Source organism: Lepidochelys kempii, chromosome 11, assembly GCF_965140285.1.
Source record: "Lepidochelys kempii isolate rLepKem1 chromosome 11, rLepKem1.hap1, whole genome shotgun sequence".
In the NCBI taxonomy this organism is placed as follows: domain Eukaryota; kingdom Metazoa; phylum Chordata; order Testudines; family Cheloniidae; genus Lepidochelys; species Lepidochelys kempii.
Window position 1 is genome coordinate 45079677 of NC_136390.1, and position 14212 is coordinate 45093888.

Here is a 14212-nt window from a genome sequence, read left to right on the forward strand (position 1 = left end):
ATACTCTATGGTGAACTCTGCAGTAAAGACATGATACTAACATGCAGCATCTTTAATTAGTACTGGGTTTGAAGCATCACTTGGTGGTCCAACCCCTGCTCTATTTTCTGCACTGACGCGGAATTCATATTCATTTCCTTCTTGGAGTCCAGTCACTTTGCATCTAAGGTCTGAAACTGGTTTCTTCGTTACTCTGACCCATCTCAAACCTTTCTTTTCTTTCCTTTCCACGTAGTAGCCTGTGATCTCACTACCACCGTCATCAATTGGCCTTTTCCAGGTAACAGCTGCACTATTTTTAGTTACATTTGTTACTTCTGGTTTTCCAGGAGGACCTGGGGGACCTAATAGGGAAAAAATACAGAGTTTTTGAAACATACATGAGCCTTGAAATACTATAATGAGCACTTGGTTAAAATGTTAACCTTTTCTACTTACCAAATCTATCCACCATTTTAACTGGTTCTGACTGTACTGGTTCACCCTTGCCGTACTGGTTCACAGCTGAGACACGGAAGATGTATTCATTTCCTTGAATGAGCTTGCTAACAACATGCCTGCAAGTTTCAATATTTTCAGCAATTAAAGTCCACAGGAGTCGGCTAGTTTCTCTCTTTTCAAGTACATAAGACTTGATGGGTGATCCACCATCTTCTGCAGGAGCTGACCACGTAAGAGTAGCTTTTTCAGCTGAGACGTTGCTGACCTCAATAGGCCCAGGGGGTCCAGGTACATCTAAAACTTTCACATGCACATGCTCCTGTTTAGTTCCAAAAGGATTGCTTGCAGTGATTGTGTATTCACCAGAATCTTTCCTGGCTGCATATTTGACATTAAGTGTGGAGGAAGTTGGAGTTGTTTCAATGTGTACAATATCTGAAGGCTTATAGTCTTTTCCTGCTTTGGACCATGCTGAAGTTGGAAGTGGTTTGCCACGGATGCTAATAGCAGACATTGTAATGGTATCTCCTGCTTTGACAATCAAGCCTTCTTTCAAAGTAGGATCAATAACAATAGTTGGTGCCTCTGTAAAAGAAAAGCACGTTTGTCAGAAAAGAGAGCAAGAGAGTAGGTTTTAAACAATAATTTAACAAACCAATCGACTCCCCTATATTTTTGATAGGGTCTACGCACCATACTCATCCTTGCATATTATGGTTCCTGTAGGTTCTGATGGAGGACTGATAGCACCAGCAGTGTTCTTTGCTCTAATTCTGAACTCATACTTCCCACCTTCAAAAAGGTCAGTTACAGTAAATGCACAGTCTGGAACATTCACATGATTAGCTTTTGTCCAAGACTTTGAAGGCAAGTCACGTTTTTCAACTATGTAGCCAATTAACTTATGTCCACCATCATACTTCGGTTCTGTCCAAATGAGAGTTACTGAGTTCCTAGTTATAGTGATAACTTCAGGTTTCCCAGGAGGATCTTAAAAAAAATCAAAATAAAACTATAGTAAAACAAACGCCAATTTTTTCAACCCGCAGAATTTTCTTTTTTCTTCTGATGACTTACCAATGGGATCAAGTGCCACGATTGGTTCAGATGGCAGGCTTGGTTTACCTACTCCTGCCAGGTTGATTGCCATCACTCTGAATTCGTATTCCAGACCTTCAGTTAACCCTGTTACTCTGAAGTCTTTCATCCTTAATGGAGTCTTGTTAGCTCTCTTCCACAGAAGGCTATTTCTTTCTTTAAATTCAAGGTGATAACCTACAAAGATGAATAGTAAAATGTAAAATAGCAGGTAATATTACAAAAATTTTCATTTTCACAGTCAACTGCCCACCATACTATGCTGTATCTGTATGAAAGATTGGATCAGCTACTGTTGCAAGAACATTTAAAGGTAGATTAAGGAATAGATATGAATGTAAATTATATATATATGCAGTTACATGATTTGTGAATGCAAATGCTAATTTATGCATGCAAATATGAATTTATATAGGTGCACCTATTGTCCCTTCCTTACAAGATTTGGCCATATGCGCATGAAACAGCTATAATGTCACAAGTCCTCTTTTTTTTTTTTCTAACTTTCACTGAATCTTAATTTTTTTATTATTATTTTAAAAACAAGCATATATACTAAAAGAATGAAAAAGAAGTATAATTCTAAAAATATATAAGTAAGGGGTACATTAAAACAAATAAAGTAATAGTTTTATTTTACTTTTCAGTAAGAAGAAAGAAGAGCTAGAGGGAAAAATGGTGAGAAGGTTTTAAGGCAAATACCTGTGATTGGTGAGCCGCCAGTTTTCTTTGGGTCAGTCCAAGTTAGAGATGCAGAATCATGCCTAACATCAACAATTTTGGGTGGTGGAGGAGCATCTGGCACATCTAGAAAATATGTTAAAAATAAATTAGCATAAAAAGGAAATATCAAGATTATATCATTTTTAATGAAAAAGATTATAATTTATGATTACCAAATGGATGTCTTGCAACCACAGGGTCAGATTTAAGGCCTTCACCTACTCCATATTTATTTTCAGCACTGATCCTGAAAGTATATTCATTTCCCTCATGAAGTCTTGAAACTCTAAATGTAGTTTTCTGGACAGCAGAAGCACATGTCACCCATTTATTGTTTATATTATCTCTCTTCTCTATGATATAATTAGTGATTTCTGAGCCACCATCATCTTTGGGAGGTCCCCATTTTAAGGTTATAGCATCAGCTGTGACTTCTTCAAATTTCACAGGTCCTGTTGGGATGCCAGGTTTGCCAACAACTTTTATGGAAATAGTGCCTTCCTTACTGCCAGCACTGTTCTTCAGAGTGATTGTGTATTTTCCAGCATCACCTTTCTGGCAGTCACGTACCAAAAGACTGGTGTTAACTGCTGTAGACTCAAAGGCAACTCTTCCAGTCTCAGTGAGTACCTGGTCTTCACCTTTCTTCCATGTTACAGTTGGGGCAGGTTTTCCTTTAATTGGGATTTTAAGATGGAAACTACTACCTTCTTTAGCTAAATAGCACAAATCAGGTAGAGCTCTTAAATCAAGATCGGGTGCCACTGCAAAATAAAAAGGTATCAGTTATTCTTTTGAGCATAAAAACCTTTATTTTAAAATGTTAATTCAGTTCTAAACTAAACTGATATGTATACATGCATGATGGGCACTATGTATAAAGCATCATATAATTTGGATAAATGAAAGAGAGTAGTCATGAATTTGGAGAAATACTTACCAACATCATCTCTTGCCACAACTGTAATCTCACTTGGAGTTCCATATCCAGCATCATTCTGTGCTCTTACTCTGAAAGTATACTCCTTCCCTTCCGTCAAGTCTTTCGTTGAAAACTGGAGGTTCTTTGACCTCATAACTTCTTGCCATGAATCATCAGAAGTCATAATCTCAACACTGTATGCAATGATACGGCTTCCACCATCACTGATAGGCTTTTTCCAGGCTAGACTGCAGGATGACTTTGTTACAGCCAAAGCTTTTAGGTCAACAACTGGGCCGGGTGTTTCTAGAAGGAATAAAAACATTGGTAAGTCTCAATTACACATTAAAAACAAGCTCATTTTAAAAGTAAAGTAGGAAAACAATATTCAGTTTTCTCACCAGAAGCTTTAATAGCATCCCGAGTTTCACAGGGGTCACCAATGCCGTATTCATTTTCAGCGAGCACCCTGAAAAAGTATGATTTCCCTTCTTCTAAATTAGTTATCCTGAAACTTGTCTTTGGGCATTCCGTTGAAACTGTGGACCATGATTTTCTCTCCGCATCTCGTTTTTCAACAATATAGTTTGTGACTGGACTGCCACCATCAATTAAAGGAGGCTCCCAGGAAATAAAGGCAGAGTCCTTAGATGCTTCTTTTACAATCAGATTAATTGGAGGTCCGGGAGTATCTATATGAATGCAAAATAAATATTTGATTTAATAATCAAAATACAGAAAATATTAACTGGTATTACATTAATTTTAAAAATAACTAATACTTAAGATTAGTAATAATTCTGGCACTTACCAAGTACTTTCACAACCATGGTGTATGATTTTTTGCCACTGCTGTTCTCTAGACTCAAGACATATTTTCCAGCATCATATTTGTTTACATTTTCACAGCGTAGGAAAGTGTCAAAATCAGTTGACTTGATATCTAGCCCTTTCCTGTCTCTTATGTTGGCATTCACTTTAGACCAACTAATCTTTGGAGGTGGACGTCCTCTTACTGGCACATAAATCCTCATTGTGACTCCAGCACGTAATATAAGTACTTTCCTCAGTTCTGCATCAAGATCTCCCTCAGGAGGAACTGCATTGGTAATTAAAGATGCATTATAAATTCAGTATTTAAATGTAGCACTAAAATTGCTGTGAGCAGAAGTCCCAGTTTACTGGCATTGTACTTGATTGGAAGGCCTGTTCCTGTGTCTCAGCTGGTGTTATTTAAACGGTGGTTTTGACCTAGATTCAAGATAATTGATAGACTGAACTCCTTCTGCAGTGCTTTCTCCTCCTCTCATCAACTACATCTCTTTTTCCCCCCACCCATCATGTGAATCAGTCCCTCTTCCTCCTTATCTTGAAAGAACTTGTAACTCAGCTGCCTGTCCTGTACTTTTTTACCCTGCACAAGCGTAACTATTACTGGGTGGTGCTACGTTTTTGCTTCATTTAGTTGTGTATGATGAAGTAGCCTGAATGTCAACGGGGGACAACAGCCCCATACAATTAAATCAGGCAAGATGCCCCAGAAAACCACAAGGTCTTAGTATAGGCAGCTGGGCTCCAAATTCCTTGAAAGGTAGGAGATACTGAAGGCCTGAGGAAGAGGAGAGAGAGATCTGGATAGTCTGAATGAGGGCTGGGTGGAAAAGGGAAAAATCTTGAAGACCCAAGAAGGTGGCAGAATTACTGGTGAGGAGACAGGAAGAGCAGGCACTACCTGCCCTAAAAAATGACTCCAATCTCATTCCTCTTCTGTTGCCAATCTTCCCACACTCTGTAAAACAAGCTCTCTCAGGCTCCCAGCTACCAGACCGTCCTGTGTTCTCTTGCTACAAGCTGTGACAAGCCCCTCCTTTAAGCTTCTAAATCTACTTCATAAATCTTCACTGAAAGCAGCAAGTTCATTTATTTTCCAGAATACTTACTTAAAATGTCTTTGGCAAGGTGTTTGTCAGGTACATCACTTGGGTCACTGTATCCAATCTTATTGACAGCATAAATACGGAACTGATATTCTGTATTTTCTGACAGTCCAGTTACCATGTAATGGGTATCCTGTAGGTTTTTCGGCAGATTGCATCTGACCCAGTTATCTGTGTCAGCTCTTTTTACTTCAACTAGATAACCAATAATGGGGCTTCCGCCATCATATGCTGGTTTACTCCAAGACAGGCTTATAGAATTGCGGGTTGTGTCAACCACTTTTGGGAAGGCCGGAGGGCCAGGAGGATCTGAGAATGAAAACAATAGGAAGTTACATAGAATATATTAAACAATAATACTGAGGAAAAGCATTTGGACATTTCAGAAGAAAATCAAAATAAATGTTTTTAACTTACACTGAGGATCACGAGCATATGCTGCCTTAGATGGTCCACTAGGTTTGCCTGGTCCAGCCTTATTCAGTGCTGTCACTCTGTACTCATACTCCGTTCCTTCTTGGAGTCCAGTGGCCTTTACAGTTCTTTCTATGACAGGCTTCCTGTTTACCTTTGTCCAGTTAACAGTCTTAGTTTCACGTTTTTCAAGTATGTATCCAGTCACAGGGGACCCACCATCATCAGCTGGTGGCTTCCAGCTAACAGTCATAAAATCCTTTGTTATATTACTAATTACAGGTGGATCGCAAGGCCCAGGTACATCTGTAAAGATTTATTGAAAATTATTTTCATATTCTTAAATGTGCATAAAAACAATTAATCACAAAACCATGCTAAGCAACAAGCTTACCATATGGATTTTTAGCAACTGTTGGCTCAGTGAAGATGGGATCTCCCACACCGTATTTGTTTTCAGCACAAATGCGGAACTGATATTCATGTCCTTCTATCAGTTTTTCTACACTGCAGCTCGTAATTGGTACATTGGCAGTGACTTGGGCCCAATTTGGTCTGCTTGTTTCACGCTTGTCAACAATATAGTTAGTAATTTCTGAACCTCCATCTTCAAGAGGAGGCTCCCAAGAAAGCATTGCACGATCTGCCCACATATTGGTGATTTTAACTGAGGCAGGAGGACCAGGCTTATCTGGAAAAATTAATGATCAATAGTTATATCTCTAGCTTTTGCTATATTATCCAAGTTATAAATATGGACTAATAAATAATCTTTAACCTACCAAGTACTTTAAGCTTAATGGTTGCTGATCTGGAACCACTTGCATTTTCAGCGGTAATAGTATAGTCTCCTGTCTGCTTCCTGTTAACACTGAACAACTCCACAGTGGACAGATTTCTTTTAGTGGTGATCTTAATGCCTTCAGCTGGTTTTAAAACTTCTCCTTCTTTCTTCCAAGTAATTATTGGCATAGGTTTGCCATACACATTAGCTTCAAGACAAACATTAGTTCCAGCTTTTACTGTAAGCAATGATTTCATAGATACATCTAGTTCTATTCTGGGAGGAACTGAAAAGAAACAAAAAGAAGACAGCTTACCAACCTAAAAGATTTAAACATATCATATGAATACCAGGTAAAAAAGCATGATTGAACATTATCAGAGTTTGCAAATACTTCACAAGTATACATTCCTTACCATTTTCTGCCTGAATGGTCACTGGGTCAGAAGGCTCAGAAGGCCAGCTAATGTTAATTGCTGTCTTGGCAATTGCTCTAAATTGATATTGAGCATTTTCTTCCAAATCAGTAGCAGTGTATTCTTCTTGAGGAATTTGATGCGGAGTAGAATTGCATCGTACCCACTTATCACCAGGCAGTTTGCAGGCTTCAACAAAGTAGCCAATAATTTTGCTTCCACCATCATGCTTTGGTCTTGTCCATACAAGTGACACAGTACTCTTAGTGACATCAATAACTTCAGGTTTACCAGGAGGATCTAAAAACAAAGAAGACCATCATAAGTTTACCCTCATAAAAACATTTGTACATTTCAGAAAAAATATTTTACAGTGGTGGATGGTATTCATAGCACATCCCTCTAAAAAACCACAAAAATGCTAGATTACACAATATGTAGATACAGTGTATTCATATTGCATATAAAACATTAAAGAAATGGGAAAAGTGATGATTATAAAGTTGCAATTATTATTAAAGTAAATGTATTACTACTAGTTGTAAGTAAAATTAAATAACGTAAATTGACCATAAATATTAATGACATATAACAAATCATTTAAATGTTTTGCTTACCAACTGGGGATCTTGCCGTAACAAAATCAGTTGGCTTGCTAGGTTTGCTTGCTCCAGCTTTGTTCAGGGCATAAATTCTGAAAGTATACTCGAGACCTTCAATTAGACCTGCACAAGGATACTCTGTAGAACGCACAAGTGTATCATTAGCCTTCACCCACAGCAAACTATTTCTTTCTTTACGCTCTATGAGGTAACCAGTAATTGGACTGCCTCCATCACTGTCTGGTTTGTCCCAAGCCACAAAAATACAGTCCTTGTTGACCTTGGTAACACGCGCATTCTTTGGTTGACTTGGAACATCTGTGGAAAAACAAATCAGATAACATTACCGGTTCTTTTACTGTTAGAAGAATTAAAATCAGAGAAATGCCATCATTTAAAACTGACATACCAAATGGGAACCTTGCAACCATCTTGTCAGATGTGAGTGGCTCAGAAATGCCAAAACGATTTTCAGCACGAACACGGAACATATACTCTTGTCCAGGGATCAGTTTTCCAACTCTGCAGCTTGTCTTTGTGACAGAAGCTACAGCTGTTATCCAGTCTCCCCGACTTACATCACACTTTTCAACCACATAGTTTGTAATGTTACTGCCACCATCTTCGAGAGGCATATGCCATGCAAGTGTGCAAGCATCCGCATCTATATCAGAAATGTCAAATGGAGGCTGTGGTGGACCCGGGGCATCTGCATAAAGATGTAAGGTGAAAAATTTAAGAAAATAGTAGAGCATGAAATATCGTGTATCTAGCTGTGTAGAAAGTTAGGTTAAAAATGAAAGTTACCCATGACTACCACTCTGATTCTTTGAGTGGCAATACCCGAGCTGTTTTCTGCAGTAAGGGTATAGTAATCACTGTCTTTCCTAGTCACATCCTTAATGATGAGAACAGAAGAGTTTTCTGCTTTATGCACAGCCAGACGACTGGATGTAAATACATCTTGTTCTCCTTTCATCCATTTACAGATTGGCTGAGGTTTCCCATAGACATATGCTTCAATTCTGAGTTTCTGCCCAGCTTTAATATTAACATGATCTGGCATCAGGATCTTAGGTGGCACTAAAAAAGACAAACAAACACAAATATTTGTAACTCCCTGTGAAAAATTATTTTATTTTGTCATGCAAGTGTCCTCTGCATGTCTGCTGGAGCCCTGAGGATTTTATAGATAGTATCCTTAGTCTCAGTTCAGTAGGGATATTTTAATAGTCTGCACTACAGATCTGAATGATGTAAACACCCCTGAAACCAGATGCTCCATAGCTGTCAGTGTAAACGCTGACTTTCTATCTTTATATTCTGATTTAGAATGTAAGTGAATGTTTTTGTGTTCAGATTGTCTTCTCATATATTTGAACAGTGCCTAAGACACTAGCAGCACTTAAAAACCATTATCATCCTTTTAGCCAAGGGTAACTGGATGGCAATCTTTGGAGCATAGCTATGCCACTTAATCATCAGGAAGGGTCACTGTGAAGTGACATGACACACACTCTCTGACAGGGGGTTGAGTGTGCTGCTTTCCTGATGCCATCTTCAAATCATAGAAATTTGAGAGCTGGAAAGGACCTCAAGAGAACACCTAGTCTATCCCTCCATGCTGAGGCAAGACTAAGTATACCTAGTCCACCCCAACAGATGTTTGTGTAACTTGTTCTTAAAAACAGCTTAGACTTCCTGGGATTCAGGAGACTGGTGACTTAAAGTGTGATCTTCTACAGAAGTGCAGAAGAGATCATTTAAAAATTGATTTCCTAGGACTCCATCAACCAAAAACCTTGTTCATTTCATTATTAAAATAGATTTTAAATGGTATATATAGTAATAATTAGTTACTTACTGAGTTGTTCTTTAATTTCAAACATTCCTTCAGTTTCTCTTGGCAAACTTACTCCCACAGCATTTCTAGCTGCCACTCTAAATTGGTATTTCTTTCCTTCTTTCAGGCCAGCTACAACAATGTTCAGATCTTTGACAACGGAATATTGTGTCCAGCGATCCTCAGGTTGTTCTTCTTCTTTGTAGCTAATAATGTATCCATCAATTTTAGAGCCTCCATCACGCAGTGGTGGCAACCAGCCTAAAGTTGCACTGTTCTTTGTAATTTCGGTAACTTCAAGTTTTCTTGGTGGATCAGGCTCACCTTAAGAAAAAACAAAGCAGATATATTACAACATCATCACTTTAACTGGGCATGCTTTGGTAGAATTACTAAGAATTCTGATTGCTTAATTCAAAAAGGACTTTATTTAAAAGAGACATTTTTTTGATTTGGAAAACATGTCACATTAGAAACTACCAGAGTGATTAAATTAATATAGAGTTACAATAAGTATTCAGGGTTTTAATTTTTATTCAGCAAACATATCTGCACAGGAATATTTATTCCACTGTCATTGAGAGGTTAGCAGCAATACAGAATTTAGACACATCCACATTCATGAAAAATCAGAAGCTTACTGGAGATTAAAGCAAATAAAGATGCAAGAATAAAAGATCTACATTAAAAAATACTTACTTAGTGGATCTGATGCCAAGATTGGTTTTGGTGCTTCTGTTGGAACACCTGGACCATATTCATTGACAGCAGTTACTCTAAAGTAGTATTCATTTCCAGGTACAAGGTTAGCTACTTTGAAACTAGTTTTCTTTACATCTGCAATGATTGTTGACCAGGTCTTTCTGTCAGCCTCACGTTTCTCCAGGATGTAGTGAGTTACTGGACTACCACCATCATTCTCAGGTGGTACCCATGAAAGCTGACATGACATTTTTGTGACATCTGAAACACTGAACTTGGCCACAGGTCCAGGAGTATCTATAATGAAACATTAATTCATATATCAGTCCTCTCTTAAAAATCCTTATTAAATTACAATGAAAGTTTGGTTAATGACTTCCTATACATGTGGAATTAATATTAGCCATGTACAGTGATACTCAAATGATATTGTGAAAGGAGCCTTAAAAATCCCTGTAATAAATAATTAAATAATAAAACTGATGTGTTTACAAAATTGTTTGTGGCGACTCACCAAGGACTCTGACATTCACAAATACGGCCTTTTCTCCAGCTGGGTTAACAACTGTCAAAGAATATTTTCCTGAATCATCACGTGTAGAATTGGGGATGACAAGGAAGGCCATAGTGTCAACCAGATCAACCTGTCCTTTTCTGACCACATTATCAATACCCACTCTCCTCCAGGTGACTTTAGGTGCTGGTCGCCCTCTAACAATGCCAAATAGTCTAATGGGACATCCTGCTCTGACTGTGACTAATTTTCTTAGGCTTGCATCCAAATCAATCTCAGGAGGTTCTGAAACAAACGTTAAAGAAAAACAACAACAAAAGTTCAGAATGTGAAATAAAATCTAAATATAGCAAATAAATGATGCATGAATTCATAGATAAGATAGAAAAAAATCACCAAGTATTTCTTTAGGAGACACTGCTTCCTTCAGTTCAGCTGGTCGGCCAATGCCAACCTGGTTTTGGGCACAAACCCGGAACTCATATAGTTGTTTCTCATCCAGGCTGGTAACTGTAAATTCTGTATGAATAACTTGTGCAGTAACATTACATCGTTTCCATCCTACATCAGGAGCTGCACTTTCAACTTTTGGTCTCATTTCCACAACATATCCAATAATTGGTGCACCACCATCATAGACTGGTTTTCCCCATCCGAGAGTGATGGAACTCTTTGTGCTGTCAACCACCTTCAGATTAATTGGAGGACCAGGAGGTTCTGAAAGACACGATAAAGGGCAGGAAGAAGAATACATCTAAGCAACTAAGCAACCTGTTAATTAAATGTTTTATTTTAATAACAGTAAAATATATCACTACAGTACCTATTGGGTCTTTTGCCACTACCGGTCTCGATGGCAAGCTTGGTTCTCCAAGACCAATTTCATTTTCAGCCTTAACACGGAATTGATATTCATGTCCTGGAATGAGATCTGTAACCTTCTTGCGTCTCTCTGGGATTGCACTCTTAGTAACAGGAACCCATCTTAATGCTCGTTTCTCTTTCTTCTCTAATATATATCCTGTAATTGATTTGCCACCATCATATTCTGGTGGGTTCCAAACTACAGTCATCTCATTTTTACTGACTTTAGTGACTTCGGGGGGATCAGGACGGCCAGGTCTGTCATACTTTGTTTTTGCAATAATTGGTTTTGTTTCTGTTGGAGGGCCAGTGCCCATCTTATTCTCTGCTCGAACCCTGAAGATATACTCATTGCCTTCTATGAGGCGTGTCACATTTGCATGACTTGTTAGAACAGCAGCAGAGTATGTAGACCAAACCATACGCTTGCTCTCACATTTTTCTAAGATGTAGTTTTGTATTTCACAACCGCCATCATCTTCAGGTGGGTCCCAGTTGACAGTACACCTATCACTTGAAATGTCAGAGATCTTCAAATTTCTTACAGGACCAGGTTTATCCAAAACATTAACAGTAGCATAAGCTACAAAACTACCAGCTGCATTAGTTGCAGTAATCACATATTTACCACCATCACTACGCTTAGATTTTGTGAGAACAAATTTAGATGAATTAGAAGTTGTTTCAATTGTGACTCTTGGAGATTTGGTTAAATCTGTGGCATCTCTGTCCTTTGTCCATACCACTTCTGGTTGTGGCTTGCCTTTAAGTCCGGCCTCAAGTCTAATAGAGTCACCTGCTTTTACAGTTAGCACACCACTTAACTTCAGATCAAGGACTGGTTTCTGCAGTTCTTCCTTCACAACAACTTCACTTGTCTTCACCCAGTCACTTTCACCTCCCTCATTCTTGGTCTGAACTCTGAATTGATATATTTTATTTTCAATGCATTTATCAACCATGTAGTGTGTTTCCTTAATACTGCCCTTGTGCACCCTTTCCCATTCATCTGAATCCTTCAGTTTTCTTTCAACATGGTAAGATAAATTGGGGCTTCCACCATCATAATCTGGTCTTCTCCATTTCAGATACACAAATGTCTTTCCTGTTTCTGCAATGTGAAGGTTTTCTGGTGGACCAGGCCTATCGACAGGATTAATGGCAAGGATAGGAGTCTTGGTCTCAATGACAGGGCCTGGCCCTACTTTGTTTTCTGCACAAACTCTGAAGAAGTATTCATGGTTTTCTATGAGACTTGCCTTTACTAATCGTTTGGTAACATTAGAAGAGAGAATTGACCATCCTTTCTGGTTTGGCTCACGATACTCTACTATGTAATTTGTAATTTCTGAGCCACCGTTATCTACTGGGTTTTCCCAAGTGAGCATACAAGAATCTTTTGTAACGTAGCTTATCTTCAAGTTCTGGCATGGTCCAGGTCTGTCAAGTACATTAACAAGGGCAAATGCTTGAGCATGTCCACTGCTGTTCTTTGCTGAAATGATGTATTTTCCATGATCGTCTCTTGTGGCTTCTTTCACCTGCAGTTCAATGCGAGGGAATTCATGAACCATCTCAACACGCTTATCTTGGACTAATACTTTGCCATCCTTAGACCATGTTATGTCAGGGTCTGGTCTGCCTTTTACTCTACCAGTAATATGGATTGTTTGGCCTACTCTGATGGTGATTAAGTCACGACAGGTCAGATCTAGATCTATTTCTGGAGGAGAATGAATATCCTTTACAAGAACAGTTTCTGGCAGTTCTCTGGGCTCTCCTTCTCCAACGATGTTAGCAGCTTTTATACGGAATCTATATTCATTTCCTTCAATTAGCCCAGGTACCCTGAAGGCACACTGTGGAATGAGTTCATCTTTATTAATCCTATTCCACTGTGTAGTTCCAGTTTTCTGACATTCCACAACATATCCCAAAATAGGGCTGCCACCATCTTTGAGAGGCTTTGTCCACACCAGGTCAGCTGTTTCTCTGGTCTTGTCTTTTAGTTTTGGATTAATGGGAGGTCCAGGTGGTCTAATAGGGCGTGAAACTTTTACTGGGTCAGAAACTGGGGATGGTTGGCTTATGCCAACCATGTTTTCTGCAAAAACTCGGAATTCGTATGTGTTGCCCTCAAAAAGACCGGTGGCTCTGAACTTCAGTTGAAGCACTGGTGTCTTGTTGACACGTACCCATTTGCCAGATATTTCCCGACGCTCAAGAATGTATCCAGTTATTGGACTTCCGCCATCGGATTTTGGTAGGGTCCAAGACACTGTTGCAGCATTTTCTGTAATATCTGAAACCACTGGTTTACCAGGTGGGGATGGTGGATCAAACATATGTTTAGCAACTGTTGGTGTTGAATCGAGGGGTGCACCAATGCCTATCTTATTCTCTGCACGGACACGGAAAATATATTCACAACCTTTCTGTAGACGTGGAACCTTAAGTTTTGTTTGATTGATTCCTGAACAGACCACTCCCCAAGATTCTTTCTTGGATTCTCGCTTCTCAACAATGTAGTTCAGCACAGGGCTTCCACCATCATCTTTAGGAGGACGCCAGGAAATAATCATGTGTTCCGGTGTGACTTCAAGAATATTAATGGGGCCAGTGGGTGGACCAGGAACATCCAAAACAGTAAGATGAAGACCAACAGTTTTGCTGCCAGCTGCATTAGACGCTGTGAGAAGATATTCTCCAGTATCTTTTCTTACACAGTCTTTAATGGTAAGTACTGTTGAATAATTGTCAGTATCAATTTTGTAGTTGCCTTCTGTTTTAATTTCATTGCCATCAGTTACCCATTTTGCAGTGGGCACAGGTACACCTCTCATGATTGCAGGAAGTCTGACTGTGCTACCAGCTTTAACAACAAGACCTTCCATTAACTTCACATCTAGTTCCACATATGGAGGTACTGGAATTAGAAAAAAATATAGAAAT

At 38.9% G+C, this 14212-nt stretch overlaps 1 protein-coding gene across 1 annotated transcript in view; it reads right to left on the reverse strand.

Moving 5' to 3' along the window:
• Positions 1-14212, reverse strand: part of TTN (titin) — a 468698-nt gene that overhangs the window by 45709 nt on the left and 408777 nt on the right. Inside the window, exons 289-310 of the mRNA XM_078847988.1 lie at positions 11220-14186; positions 10793-11113; positions 10397-10681; positions 9880-10179; positions 9202-9504; positions 8145-8420; positions 7747-8046; positions 7353-7655; positions 6736-7035; positions 6318-6605; positions 5930-6226; positions 5539-5841; positions 5125-5430; positions 3996-4283; positions 3586-3876; positions 3203-3490; positions 2436-3026; positions 2242-2346; positions 1519-1716; positions 1135-1431; positions 439-1026; positions 42-344 (exon numbers count right to left, since the gene is read on the reverse strand). Of these exons, the coding sequence (XP_078704114.1) occupies positions 42-344; positions 439-1026; positions 1135-1431; positions 1519-1716; positions 2242-2346; positions 2436-3026; positions 3203-3490; positions 3586-3876; positions 3996-4283; positions 5125-5430; positions 5539-5841; positions 5930-6226; positions 6318-6605; positions 6736-7035; positions 7353-7655; positions 7747-8046; positions 8145-8420; positions 9202-9504; positions 9880-10179; positions 10397-10681; positions 10793-11113; positions 11220-14186 (9498 nt within the window). The remainder of the gene's footprint in view (positions 1-41; positions 345-438; positions 1027-1134; positions 1432-1518; positions 1717-2241; positions 2347-2435; positions 3027-3202; positions 3491-3585; positions 3877-3995; positions 4284-5124; positions 5431-5538; positions 5842-5929; positions 6227-6317; positions 6606-6735; positions 7036-7352; positions 7656-7746; positions 8047-8144; positions 8421-9201; positions 9505-9879; positions 10180-10396; positions 10682-10792; positions 11114-11219; positions 14187-14212) is intronic.